General features: G+C 52.9%; 1 protein-coding gene across 1 annotated transcript; it reads left to right on the top strand.

Annotated features, from left to right (window-relative positions):
* Positions 1 to 13,646: 13,646 nt before the first annotated feature.
* Positions 13,647 to 14,689, top strand: PHYSODRAFT_325820 (hypothetical protein; the record flags this gene model as incomplete). Its single annotated transcript, XM_009521728.1, has 3 exons — positions 13,647 to 13,909; positions 13,992 to 14,217; positions 14,384 to 14,689. The coding sequence occupies 3 exons, from the start codon at positions 13,647 to 13,649 to the stop codon at positions 14,687 to 14,689; spliced, it is 795 nt and encodes a 264-aa protein (XP_009520023.1).
* Between the last annotated feature and the right edge of the window lie 51 nt (positions 14,690 to 14,740).

A 14,740-nucleotide genomic window follows, 5' to 3' on the forward strand; every position in this document is an offset into this window, starting at 1 on the left:
CAGCTTCGTACCATGACGTAAACTGCGATAGAGTTTCTCCCGACTGCGATGCATGCAATACCAGGCCACTTCAAACGCGCTGCCCCATCACTGTCCACATCGTCGGCCTAATCCCCCCCCCACTGTTGGTGTCCATCCTTGTTGTCTTGGTTGTGCATTTGCAGGAATCTTGAAACTCGAAGGGTGTCGTGATTCCCGTCACGGACGTCCGCAGGATAGAATCTAGCGCATCGGTCTCGGAGTCCATGACCCACTGCGGCTCTATCTGAAGCGGTAATTCTTCGGACGTAATAAGGCGTCTTGAAGGAGTGTCCATGCTCTCTTTTCCAACGTAGACACTGGTAAATTCGACGTTCATGAAAACGATCTCCGTCTTGAGGCCCAGAAGATGCAGCGTTCCTTGTTGACTGAGTGTACACGTGTTGGATGATCTCCATGATACAAGCTGCAGTTATGGAGGTACGTGACGAGAGAGGGGAAGATTAGCGCCTCGCAGAAGACCGTAAAGATGCTCGACCCCATGAACTGCATGTAGCCCGAGATTGTGTTGTTTTCCACGGCGGCCGACGCCTTGGACGACATTGTTTCGCCATCCCCGAATTCACTCTCATATATGTACGTGAGTGTTTCCATGCGGTACGTCCGGAAAACTATCGCGAAGGCAATCGCGAAGGCGAGTGCAATGCTTACACTCAGAACGAAGCGCTTGACTCGCAGGTTCATGTCCACGATGGTGTCGCGGTCGTCTGAAGCCTTCGCGTGCGTCGCATTCTCCGCTGGCTCGCAGTGGATGAAGCTATGCTTGGGGCAGTCCTCGTGACCGAGTTGGTGCAGCGTGGTCGAGATAGGTCAATACGAAGGTGGAGGGAGTCTAGACAAGTTGCGACGCATCACAAGCACCATTACAATCCCAGCGAGAACAGGTCTCCTCAGATATTAGTGACTCCGAGCAGTGCGTCTTTTGTGGACCCGGCAACGGACGAGTTCAAGTACCAGCAAATTGAACGCTACGACGTCTTGGACCGCTGATTAAAGCGCAGAGCTATCCGTTGATGTCGTGGAGCATCCGATACCCCCTCAACGCGAATGTTCAGCAATGGGACATCAGTTGTTGAGCCGCTGTACCAGCCATGCATTTCCACAGACAAGGCCAGCCAATTGTTCTCGTGTGTGAGGTATCCATGGTAGTTTGGGCCTTTCATGCACATCTTAGTCTTAACCATAAGCTATGCCGACTAGTAGGTTTGCTCGCACGTGCCCATTATGATGTAAGAGGGAACTGATAACCATTTTTGTCTGTGCGCAGGCGAAGCTGGGAATCACAGTGTGGGGATGTGTTTTACAGTCGAAACGTTGCAGTCCAAACTTACCCACGAGAAAAGAAGCAGCTTCGTACCATGACGTAAACTGCGATAGAGTTTCTCCCGACTGCGATGCATGCAATACCAGGCCACTTCAAACGCGCTGCCCCATCACTGTCCACATCGTCGGCCTAATCCCCCCCCACTGTTGGTGTCCATCCTTGTTGTCTTGGTTGTGCATTTGCAGGAATCTTGAAACTCGAAGGGTGTCGTGATTCCCGTCACGGACGTCCGCAAGATAGAATCTAGCGCATCGGTCTCGGAGTCCATGACCCACTGCGGCTCTATCTGAAGCGGTAATTCTTCGGACGTAGTAAGGCGTCTTGAAGGAGTGTCCATGCTCTCTTTTCCAACGTAGACACTGGTAAATTCGACGTTCATGAAAACGATCTCCGTCTTGAGGCCCAGAAGATGCAGCGTTCCTTGTTGACTGAGTGTACACGTGTTGGATGATCTCCATGATACAAGCTGCAGTTATGGAGGTACGTGACGAGAGAGGGGAAGATTAGCGCCTCGCAGAAGACCGTAAAGATGCTCGACCCCATGAACTGCATGTAGCCCGAGATTGGGTTGTTTTCCACGGCGGCCGACGCCTTGGACGACATTGTTTCGCCATCCCCGAATTCACTCTCATATATGTACGTGAGTGTTTCCATGCGGTACGTCCGGAAAACTATCGCGAAGGCAATCGCGAAGGCGAGTGCAATGCTTACACTCAGAACGAAGCGCTTGACTGGCAGGTTCATGTCCACGATGGTGTCGCGGTCGTCTGAAGCCTTCGCGTGCGTCGCATTCTCCGCTGGCTCGCAGTGGATGAAGCTATGCTTGGGGCAGTCCTCGTGACCGAGTTGGTGCAGCGTGGTCGAGATAGGTCAATACGAAGGTGGAGGGAGTCTAGACAAGTTGCGACGCATCACAAGCACCATTACAATCCCAGCGAGAACAGGTCTCCTCAGATATTAGTGACTCCGAGCAGTGCGTCTTTTGTGGACCCGGCAACGGACGAGTTCAAGTACCAGCAAATTGAACGCTACGACGTCTTGGACCGCTGATTAAAGCGCAGAGCTATCCGTTGATGTCGTGGAGCATCCGATACCCCCTCAACGCGAATGTTCAGCAATGGGACATCAGTTGTTGAGCCGCTGTACCAGCCATGCATTTCCACAGACAAGGCCAGCCAATTGTTCTCGTGTGTGAGGTATCCATGGTAGTTTGGGCCTTTCATGCACATCTTAGTCTTAACCATAAGCTATGCCGACTAGTAGGTTTGCTCGCACGTGCCCATTATGATGTAAGAGGGAACTGATAACCATTTTTGTCTGTGCGCAGGCGAAGCTGGGAATCACAGTGTGGGGATGTGTTTTACGGTCGAAACGTTGCAGTCCAAACTTACCCACGAGAAAAGAAGCAGCTTCGTACCATGACGTAAACTGCGATAGAGTTTCTCCCGACTGCGATGCATGCAATACCAGGCCACTTCAAACGCGCTGCCCCATCACTGTCCACATCGTCGGCCTAATCCCCCCCCCACTGTTGGTGTCCATCCTTGTTGTCTTGGTTGTGCATTTGCAGGAATCTTGAAACTCGAAGGGTGTCGTGATTCCCGTCACGGACGTCCGCAGGATAGAATCTAGCGCATCGGTCTCGGAGTCCATGACCCACTGCGGCTCTATCTGAAGCGGTAATTCTTCGGACGTAGTAAGGCGTCTTGAAGGAGTGTCCATGCTCTCTTTTCCAACGTAGACACTGGTAAATTCGACGTTCATGAAAACGATCTCCGTCTTGAGGCCCAGAAGATGCAGCGTTCCTTGTTGACTGAGTGTACACGTGTTGGATGATCTCCATGATACAAGCTGCAGTTATGGAGGTACGTGACGAGAGAGGGGAAGATTAGCGCCTCGCAGAAGACCGTAAAGATGCTCGACCCCATGAACTGCAGGTAGCCCGAGATTGTGTTGTTTTCCACGGCGGCCGACGCCTTGGACGACATTGTTTCGCCATCCCCGAATTCACTCTCATATATGTACGTGAGTGTTTCCATGCGGTACGTCCGGAAAACTATCGCGAAGGCAATCGCGAAGGCGAGTGCAATGCTCATACTCAGAACGAAGCGCTTGACTCGCAGGTTCATGTCCACGATGGTGTCGCGGTCGTCTGAAGCCTTCGCGTGCGTCGCATTCTCCGCTGGCTCGCAGTGGATGAAGCTATGCTTGGGGCAGTCCTCGTGACCGAGTTGGTGCAGCGTGGTCGAGATAGGTCAATACGAAGGTGGAGGGAGTCTAGACAAGTTGCGACGCATCACAAGCACCATTACAATCCCAGCGAGAACAGGTCTCCTCAGATATTAGTGACTCCGAGCAGTGCGTCTTTTGTGGACCCGGCAACGGACGAGTTCAAGTACCAGCAAATTGAACGCTACGACGTCTTGGACCGCTGATTAAAGCGCAGAGCTATCCGTTGATGTCGTGGAGCATCCGATACCCCCTCAACGCGAATGTTCAGCAATGGGACATCAGTTGTTGAGCCGCTGTACCAGCCATGCATTTCCACAGACAAGGCCAGCCAATTGTTCTCGTGTGTGAGGTATCCATGGTAGTTTGGGCCTTTCATGCACATCTTAGTCTTAACCATAAGCTATGCCGACTAGTAGGTTTGCTCGCACGTGCCCATTATGATGTAAGAGGGAACTGATAACCATTTTTGTCTGTGCGCAGGCGAAGCTGGGAATCACAGTGTGGGGATGTGTTTTACAGTCGAAACGTTGCAGTCCAAACTTACCCACGAGAAAAGAAGCAGCTTCGTACCATGACGTAAACTGCGATAGAGTTTCTCCCGACTGCGATGCATGCAATACCAGGCCACTTCAAACGCGCTGCCCCATCACTGTCCACATCGTCGGCCTAATCCCCCCCACTGTTGGTGTCCATCCTTGTTGTCTTGGTTGTGCATTTGCAGGAATCTTGAAACTCGAAGGGTGTCGTGATTCCCGTCACGGACGTCCGCAGGATAGAATCTAGCGCATCGGTCTCGGAGTCCATGACCCACTGCGGCTCTATCTGAAGCGGTAATTCTTCGGACGTAGTAAGGCGTCTTGAAGGAGTGTCCATGCTCTCTTTTCCAACGTAGACACTGGTAAATTCGACGTTCATGAAAACGATCTCCGTCTTGAGGCCCAGAAGATGCAGCGTTCCTTGTTGACTGAGTGTACACGTGTTGGATGATCTCCATGATACAAGCTGCAGTTATGGAGGTACGTGACGAGAGAGGGGAAGATTAGCGCTTCGCAGAAGACCGTAAAGATGCTCGACCCCATGAACTGCAGGTAGCCCGAGATTGTGTTGTTTTCCACGGCGGCCGACGCCTTGGACGACATTGTTTCGCCATCCCCGAATTCACTCTCATATATGTACGTGAGTGTTTCCATGCGGTACGTCCGGAAAACTATCGCGAAGGCAATCGCGAAGGCGAGTGCAATGCTTACACTCAGAACGAAGCGCTTGACTGGCAGGTTCATGTCCACGATGGTGTCGCGGTCGTCTGAAGCCTTCGCGTGCGTCGCATTCTCCGCTGGCTCGCAGTGGATGAAGCTATGCTTGGGGCAGTCCTCGTGACCGAGTTGGTGCAGCGTGGTCGAGATAGGTCAATACGAAGGTGGAGGGAGTCTAGACAAGTTGCGACGCATCACAAGCACCATTACAATCCCAGCGAGAACAGGTCTCCTCAGATATTAGTGACTCCGAGCAGTGCGTCTTTTGTGGACCCGGCAACGGACGAGTTCAAGTACCAGCAAATTGAACGCTACGACGTCTTGGACCGCTGATTAAAGCGCAGAGCTATCCGTTGATGTCGTGGAGCATCCGATACCCCCTCAACGCGAATGTTCAGCAATGGGACATCAGTTGTTGAGCCGCTGTACCAGCCATGCATTTCCACAGACAAGGCCAGCCAATTGTTCTCGTGTGTGAGGTATCCATGGTAGTTTGGGCCTTTCATGCACATCTTAGTCTTAACCATAAGCTATGCCGACTAGTAGGTTTGCTCGCACGTGCCCATTATGATGTAAGAGGGAACTGATAACCATTTTTGTCTGTGCGCAGGCGAAGCTGGGAATCACAGTGTGGGGATGTGTTTTACAGTCGAAACGTTGCAGTCCAAACTTACCCACGAGAAAAGAAGCAGCTTCGTACCATGACGTAAACTGCGATAGAGTTTCTCCCGACTGCGATGCATGCAATACCAGGCCACTTCAAACGCGCTGCCCTATCACTGTCCACATCGTCGGCCTAATCCCCCCCACTGTTGGTGTCCATCCTTGTTGTCTTGGTTGTGCATTTGCAGGAATCTTGAAACTCGAAGGGTGTCGTGATTCCCGTCACGGACGTCCGCAGGATAGAATCTAGCGCATCGGTCTCGGAGTCCATGACCCACTGCGGCTCTATCTGAAGCGGTAATTCTTCGGACGTAGTAAGGCGTCTTGAAGGAGTGTCCATGCTCTCTTTTCCAACGTAGACACTGGTAAATTCGACGTTCATGAAAACGATCTCCGTCTTGAGGCCCAGAAGATGCAGCGTTCCTTGTTGACTGAGTGTACACGTGTTGGATGATCTCCATGATACAAGCTGCAGTTATGGAGGTACGTGACGAGAGAGGGGAAGATTAGCGCCTCGCAGAAGACCGTAAAGATGCTCGACCCCATGAACTGCATGTAGCCCGAGATTGTGTTGTTTTCCACGGCGGCCGACGCCTTGGACGACATTGTTTCGCCATCCCCGAATTCACTCTCATATATGTACGTGAGTGTTTCCATGCGGTACGTCCGGAAAACTATCGCGAAGGCAATCGCGAAGGCGAATGCAATGCTTACACTCAGAACGAAGCGCTTGACTCGCAGGTTCATGTCCACGATGGTGTCGCGGTCGTCTGAAGCCTTCGCGTGCGTCGCATTCTCCGCTGGCTCGCAGTGGATGAAGCTATGCTTGGGGCAGTCCTCGTGACCGAGTTGGTGCAGCGTGGTCGAGATAGGTCAATACGAAGGTGGAGGGAGTCTAGACAAGTTGCGACGCATCACAAGCACCATTACAATCCCAGCGAGAACAGGTCTCCTCAGATATTAGTGACTCCGAGCAGTGCGTCTTTTGTGGACCCGGCAACGGACGAGTTCAAGTACCAGCAAATTGAACGCTACGACGTCTTGGACCGCTGATTAAAGCGCAGAGCTATCCGTTGATGTCGTGGAGCATCCGATACCCGACGCCTTGGACGACATTGTTTCGCCATCCCCGAATTCACTCTCATATATGTACGTGAGTGTTTCCATGCGGTACGTCCGGAAAACTATCGCGAAGGCAATCGCGAAGGCGAGTGCAATGCTTACACTCAGAACGAAGCGCTTGACTGGCAGGTTCATGTCCACGATGGTGTCGCGGTCGTCTGAAGCCTTCGCGTGCGTCGCATTCTCCGCTGGCTCGCAGTGGATGAAGCTATGCTTGGGGCAGTCCTCGTGACCGAGTTGGTGCAGCGTGGTCGAGATAGGTCAATACGAAGGTGGAGGGAGTCTAGACAAGTTGCGACGCATCACAAGCACCATTACAATCCCAGCGAGAACAGGTCTCCTCAGATATTAGTGACTCCGAGCAGTGCGTCTTTTGTGGACCCGGCAACGGACGAGTTCAAGTACCAGCAAATTGAACGCTACGACGTCTTGGACCGCTGATTAAAGCGCAGAGCTATCCGTTGATGTCGTGGAGCATCCGATACCCCCTCAACGCGAATGTTCAGCAATGGGACATCAGTTGTTGAGCCGCTGTACCAGCCATGCATTTCCACAGACAAGGCCAGCCAATTGTTCTCGTGTGTGAGGTATCCATAGTAGTTTGGGCCTTTCATGCACATCTTAGTCTTAACCATAAGCTATGCCGACTAGTAGGTTTGCTCGCACGTGCCCATTATGATGTAAGAGGGAACTGATAACCATTTTTGTCTGTGCGCAGGCGAAGCTGGGAATCACAGTGTGGGGATGTGTTTTACGGTCGAAACGTTGCAGTCCAAACTTACCCACGAGAAAAGAAGCAGCTTCGTACCATGACGTAAACTGCGATAGAGTTTCTCCCGACTGCGATGCATGCAATACCAGGCCACTTCAAACGCGCTGCCCCATCACTGTCCACATCGTCGGCCTAATCCCCCCCCCACTGTTGGTGTCCATCCTTGTTGTCTTGGTTGTGCATTTGCAGGAATCTTGAAACTCGAAGGGTGTCGTGATTCCCGTCACGGACGTCCGCAGGATAGAATCTAGCGCATCGGTCTCGGAGTCCATGACCCACTGCGGCTCTATCTGAAGCGGTAATTCTTCGGACGTAATAAGGCGTCTTGAAGGAGTGTCCATGCTCTCTTTTCCAACGTAGACACTGGTAAATTCGACGTTCATGAAAACGATCTCCGTCTTGAGGCCCAGAAGATGCAGCGTTCCTTGTTGACTGAGTGTACACGTGTTGGATGATCTCCATGATACAAGCTGCAGTTATGGAGGTACGTGACGAGAGAGGGGAAGATTAGCGCCTCGCAGAAGACCGTAAAGATGCTCGACCCCATGAACTGCATGTAGCCCGAGATTGTGTTGTTTTCCACGGCGGCCGACGCCTTGGACGACATTGTTTCGCCATCCCCGAATTCACTCTCATATATGTACGTGAGTGTTTCCATGCGGTACGTCCGGAAAACTATCGCGAAGGCAATCGCGAAGGCGAGTGCAATGCTTACACTCAGAACGAAGCGCTTGACTCGCAGGTTCATGTCCACGATGGTGTCGCGGTCGTCTGAAGCCTTCGCGTGCGTCGCATTCTCCGCTGGCTCGCAGTGGATGAAGCTATGCTTGGGGCAGTCCTCGTGACCGAGTTGGTGCAGCGTGGTCGAGATAGGTCAATACGAAGGTGGAGGGAGTCTAGACAAGTTGCGACGCATCACAAGCACCATTACAATCCCAGCGAGAACAGGTCTCCTCAGATATTAGTGACTCCGAGCAGTGCGTCTTTTGTGGACCCGGCAACGGACGAGTTCAAGTACCAGCAAATTGAACGCTACGACGTCTTGGACCGCTGATTAAAGCGCAGAGCTATCCGTTGATGTCGTGGAGCATCCGATACCCCCTCAACGCGAATGTTCAGCAATGGGACATCAGTTGTTGAGCCGCTGTACCAGCCATGCATTTCCACAGACAAGGCCAGCCAATTGTTCTCGTGTGTGAGGTATCCATAGTAGTTTGGGCCTTTCATGCACATCTTAGTCTTAACCATAAGCTATGCCGACTAGTAGGTTTGCTCGCACGTGCCCATTATGATGTAAGAGGGAACTGATAACCATTTTTGTCTGTGCGCAGGCGAAGCTGGGAATCACACTGTGGGGATGTGTTTTACGGTCGAAACGTTGCAGTCCAAACTTACCCACGAGAAAAGAAGCAGCTTCGTACCATGACGTAAACTGCGATAGAGTTTCTCCCGACTGCGATGCATGCAATACCAGGCCACTTCAAACGCGCTGCCCCATCACTGTCCACATCGTCGGCCTAATCCCCCCCCCACTGTTGGTGTCCATCCTTGTTGTCTTGGTTGTGCATTTGCAGGAATCTTGAAACTCGAAGGGTGTCGTGATTCCCGTCACGGACGTCCGCAGGATAGAATCTAGCGCATCGGTCTCGGAGTCCATGACCCACTGCGGCTCTATCTGAAGCGGTAATTCTTCGGACGTAGTAAGGCGTCTTGAAGGAGTGTCCATGCTCTCTTTTCCAACGTAGACACTGGTAAATTCGACGTTCATGAAAACGATCTCCGTCTTGAGGCCCAGAAGATGCAGCGTTCCTTGTTGACTGAGTGTACACGTGTTGGATGATCTCCATGATACAAGCTGCAGTTATGGAGGTACGTGACGAGAGAGGGAAAGATTAGCGCCTCGCAGAAGACCGTAAAGATGCTCGACCCCATGAACTGCATGTAGCCCGAGATTGGGTTGTTTTCCACGGCGGCCGACGCCTTGGACGACATTGTTTCGCCATCCCCGAATTCACTCTCATATATGTACGTGAGTGTTTCCATGCGGTACGTCCGGAAAACTATCGCGAAGGCAATCGCGAAGGCGAGTGCAATGCTTACACTCAGAACGAAGCGCTTGACTCGCAGGTTCATGTCCACGGTGGTGTCGCGGTCGTCTGAAGCCTTCGCGTGCGTCGCATTCTCCGCTGGCTCGCAGTGGATGAAGCTATGCTTGGGGCAGTCCTCGTGACCGAGTTGGTGCAGCGTGGTCGAGATAGGTCAATACGAAGGTGGAGGGAGTCTAGACAAGTTGCGACGCATCACAAGCACCATTACAATCCCAGCGAGAACAGGTCTCCTCAGATATTAGTGACTCCGAGCAGTGCGTCTTTTGTGGACCCGGCAACGGACGAGTTCAAGTACCAGCAAATTGAACGCTACGACGTCTTGGACCGCTGATTAAAGCGCAGAGCTATCCGTTGATGTCGTGGAGCATCCGATACCCCCTCAACGCGAATGTTCAGCAATGGGACATCAGTTGTTGAGCCGCTGTACCAGCCATGCATTTCCACAGACAAGGCCAGCCAATTGTTCTCGTGTGTGAGGTATCCATAGTAGTTTGGGCCTTTCATGCACATCTTAGTCTTAACCATAAGCTATGCCGACTAGTAGGTTTGCTCGCACGTGCCCATTATGATGTAAGAGGGAACTGATAACCATTTTTGTCTGTGCGCAGGCGAAGCTGGGAATCACACTGTGGGGATGTGTTTTACGGTCGAAACGTTGCAGTCCAAACTTACCCACGAGAAAAGAAGCAGCTTCGTACCATGACGTAAACTGCGATAGAGTTTCTCCCGACTGCGATGCATGCAATACCAGGCCACTTCAAACGCGCTGCCCCATCACTGTCCACATCGTCGGCCTAATCCCCCCCCCACTGTTGGTGTCCATCCTTGTTGTCTTGGTTGTGCATTTGCAGGAATCTTGAAACTCGAAGGGTGTCGTGATTCCCGTCACGGACGTCCGCAGGATAGAATCTAGCGCATCGGTCTCGGAGTCCATGACCCACTGCGGCTCTATCTGAAGCGGTAATTCTTCGGACGTAGTAAGGCGTCTTGAAGGAGTGTCCATGCTCTCTTTTCCAACGTAGACACTGGTAAATTCGACGTTCATGAAAACGATCTCCGTCTTGAGGCCCAGAAGATGCAGCGTTCCTTGTTGACTGAGTGTACACGTGTTGGATGATCTCCATGATACAAGCTGCAGTTATGGAGGTACGTGACGAGAGAGGGGAAGATTAGCGCCTCGCAGAAGACCGTAAAGATGCTCGACCCCATGAACTGCATGTAGCCCGAGATTGTGTTGTTTTCCACGGCGGCCGACGCCTTGGACGACATTGTTTCGCCATCCCCGAATTCACTCTCATATATGTACGTGAGTGTTTCCATGCGGTACGTCCGGAAAACTATCGCGAAGGCAATCGCGAAGGCGAGTGCAATGCTTACACTCAGAACGAAGCGCTTGACTCGCAGGTTCATGTCCACGGTGGTGTCGCGGTCGTCTGAAGCCTTCGCGTGCGTCGCATTCTCCGCTGGCTCGCAGTGGATGAAGCTATGCTTGGGGCAGTCCTCGTGACCGAGTTGGTGCAGCGTGGTCGAGATAGGTCAATACGAAGGTGGAGGGAGTCTAGACAAGTTGCGACGCATCACAAGCACCATTACAATCCCAGCGAGAACAGGTCTCCTCAGATATTAGTGACTCCGAGCAGTGCGTCTTTTGTGGACCCGGCAACGGACGAGTTCAAGTACCAGCAAATTGAACGCTACGACGTCTTGGACCGCTGATTAAAGCGCAGAGCTATCCGTTGATGTCGTGGAGCATCCGATACCCCCTCAACGCGAATGTTCAGCAATGGGACATCAGTTGTTGAGCCGCTGTACCAGCCATGCATTTCCACAGACAAGGCCAGCCAATTGTTCTCGTGTGTGAGGTATCCATAGTAGTTTGGGCCTTTCATGCACATCTTAGTCTTAACCATAAGCTATGCCGACTAGTAGGTTTGCTCGCACGTGCCCATTATGATGTAAGAGGGAACTGATAACCATTTTTGTCTGTGCGCAGGCGAAGCTGGGAATCACACTGTGGGGATGTGTTTTACGGTCGAAACGTTGCAGTCCAAACTTACCCACGAGAAAAGAAGCAGCTTCGTACCATGACGTAAACTGCGATAGAGTTTCTCCCGACTGCGATGCATGCAATACCAGGCCACTTCAAACGCGCTGCCCCATCAATGAGTTTTACGAACAGCGCGAGTAGCCAGGCAGCCAAGACTAAACTAGCAGCACGTACGATAACGACCACGAATTCTTGTTGAGCGGAATCCATGGTCCGCGAGGAAGTCCTACGCTCGCAATAGTGAGGGCAACTAAACCACCTCCACAGAGCCAAAGGTGTCGTTACACCTCGCTGGCCGGTGCATTCGTCAGCTCTTGGGTGATCATGAAGAGCGCGCCTTGTAAATACCCGAGATAAGCAGTTGTGACCACCATTAGCCAATTGAGCAGCACCTCTAGGTCGTATGGCCCCGCTTGGTAGCGTTGCTGGCACGTCGGTGTCTGGAGTAGGTGATGTTGTCCAAACACCAGCGAGGCCACGTACAGATGAGCGCCCCCGGTGCAGTTACGATAGGCGCCATCGTCTGCCAGGCTTCCTGGACCAATATATCCCATCGGACAGCCAGGCATGGGCAGTCAGCAGCAGATTGAGAGCATCGACGGAATCACACCAAACACGAAATGCCACCCCGCGAACTTCGCATCGTGCTGCTGCTTGTAGGTTCGACCAGGACGCCGCGATAGCCCTCGATTGGCAACAAAAACGACCAAATACGCGGCGCGAAGTGCCTGAAACACCCCCGGAATTCTCCAGTCCCTCCAGCTGTCCCCGTTGTTGATGAACAGGCCCCAACGCAAAGCGCTTTATCGTTCGCTGGTCGATGCTCAAGAATATTTGCGCGGTAGAATCATCACGTCGAGAGGAAGAGGCCAAAAGACGCTAAACCGGAGAATCCACGCAAACCTTTGAAAAAAAATCATTGCCATCAAAAAATAATCATTCACAACGAGTAGTAGACCCTACCATGGGAACGCCAAGTGTGCGATCGTCAGACCGTCCCAAACGCTGTGAGCGAAGACAGCGAAGCCTCCGCCAGCAGACAATACAACGGGAAGTATTGCTTACTTCACCGACAGGTGTGGTAAACGGCTACATCTACACAGACCTCCGTAGTGACAAACACCATGCAGCACAAAGTGAGCCCTCGGAACGCGTCGCGTGACTGGCAGCGCAACGCATTCTGGGCATTAGTGTGTCTCTCCAGGAGCATGGTACAGCTCGGAGTCGGCTTTGAGTCGAGGGGGCACCAGGGCGTCCGTCAGGCTCGAGGATCTCCTGGACATCCGGTCGCCCCATGGCAATACCACGAAGCTTTGGCGCAGCAGAACCGCCAGAGCGCATACGAAAGCTCCAACGATGAACACGTGCCCCGCAGATAAGGAGGACGCTTGCGCCTGGATCAGGTCAAGTTGTTGCATCTTTTGCTTGAAGTTCGCGATTAACCACAGGATTAGGGGTCCACCAATCGATGGATCCATTTTAGTCCGATTTGAGTCCTTTTGGCTTTAAGAGATGCCAATAAACCTGGGCTCAACTTGAGCGTACTCTTCCGGTTATTGTAAGTTCTACCTAAGCAAGATTTTCATTTTCACTATGAGCCAGAAGCACTCGACAAACGAGAATAATTCGGCGACCCTGGCACATGGCAGCTCAACGCAGAAGGAGGAAGCAGCAGCGACGCTGTGGCGGTTGTCCTCGAATGATGCCAACAAACTGTCTCATGAGACCGAAACCGCTGGAGATCGTCCTGGCGTCATCCTTGGCCACCTCCATATGGCACTGACACCATCGATTGTCACTCCAAAATCGCAGTGGTGTCATCCTTAGCCCATCTACAGTATTGATCCACCGCTAGGCCGACTATCAATCTCACTTCTCAATTTTCATCCGTCAGGCAATACCCAAGGCCCGCAAGAACTCTCGCCGCAACAACCACCCGGCCCGGACCAGTCGGAACTTGAGGACGCATTGGCATCACCGAGCCCCGCAGACCAGGAGCTCGCAAGTACTTCAGCTTCACCCCGGCTGCTCCCTTCGTGCCCCCCCCCCTTCGGTGCAACCCCATGCTTCGCTTGCCGATTGGGTGATGGAGGACAGCTCAAGCACGCCACCAATACCCGGCTCTGTTTCGTCGCTGTCTTCGACAACGGAGACCATCGCGTCGGCTGAGAACAGCACGTCGACCGAGACCCTCACGGCGGGCGAGACCAGTGAGACGTCCGACACCGTCAATTCGGTTGGGCTGCCCCCAGAAAATGAAAGCGACGCTGAAAGTGAAGCGCTCTTTCGAAGCCGTCTTCCAAAGCTCTCCACCCCCTCTCCACCAACCATCCACATCAACGGTTACCAGTACGCACAGCAATGAGACTCGCTTCAGGACCACGTATCGCTGCAGTTTCTACCGCCGCAGGGGAGACGCCTGCCATGGCAGGTGCGAGCGGTTGACCGGAACGGAAGAGTACACCAACTTCATACCGCGCACGTGCAACACCGCTGCAGCTACTGCTGTGAGTGGAAGAAACATCCGTGCCGAGATGGAAGAACGTGTTGGCGTCCTTGCAGTCACCCAACTGGAGCAGACAGCTAACCAGATCTGGCGTCGCATCAGCACCGAGTTCTACCTCGGCAAAGAGGGCGCGGCGGTGTGCGTGTACCATGTGCGTCGCCTTCACTTCGAAGGAGACATCTGCGGCACATAGAAGCGCCACTCGCTATGGCCAAAGTGCAAATTAACTTCTTTCATTTTCAGTACAGCTACCGTGAAGGCGGTAACCTACATTGAGTCATCGGCTGAACCCACCCCGCTCGTCTCCAGCTCCTGAGGTACCGCCGTACGGCACTCTTCATCGGCGACGGCACCTTCCCGTGCGTTTCGTCCACGTAAATTCAGCCACGAACTGCTTCGTGTCGGTCTTCTACTCGCTCGCCACGGAGCGTTCCCACACGACGTACCGGAACATCCTCTACTTCCTCATTGTGGCAACGGACCACCTGCTAGACCCCGAGTCGATCGCGTGTGATTACGAGGCCACCTTGATTGCCATCCGAGACCAACTACCAAACGCGGTCATCAACGGATGCCTGTTCCACGGGAAACAGGTGATCCGCCGGCGCGTGAAGAAGCTCTGAATCCACGATGCACAGGCTGGCTTTGCTATGGAGCGTAGCGCCGTCGACTTG

This window comes from Phytophthora sojae, assembly GCF_000149755.1.
Source record: "Phytophthora sojae unplaced genomic scaffold PHYSOscaffold_2, whole genome shotgun sequence".
In the NCBI taxonomy this organism is placed as follows: domain Eukaryota; phylum Oomycota; class Peronosporomycetes; order Peronosporales; family Peronosporaceae; genus Phytophthora; species Phytophthora sojae.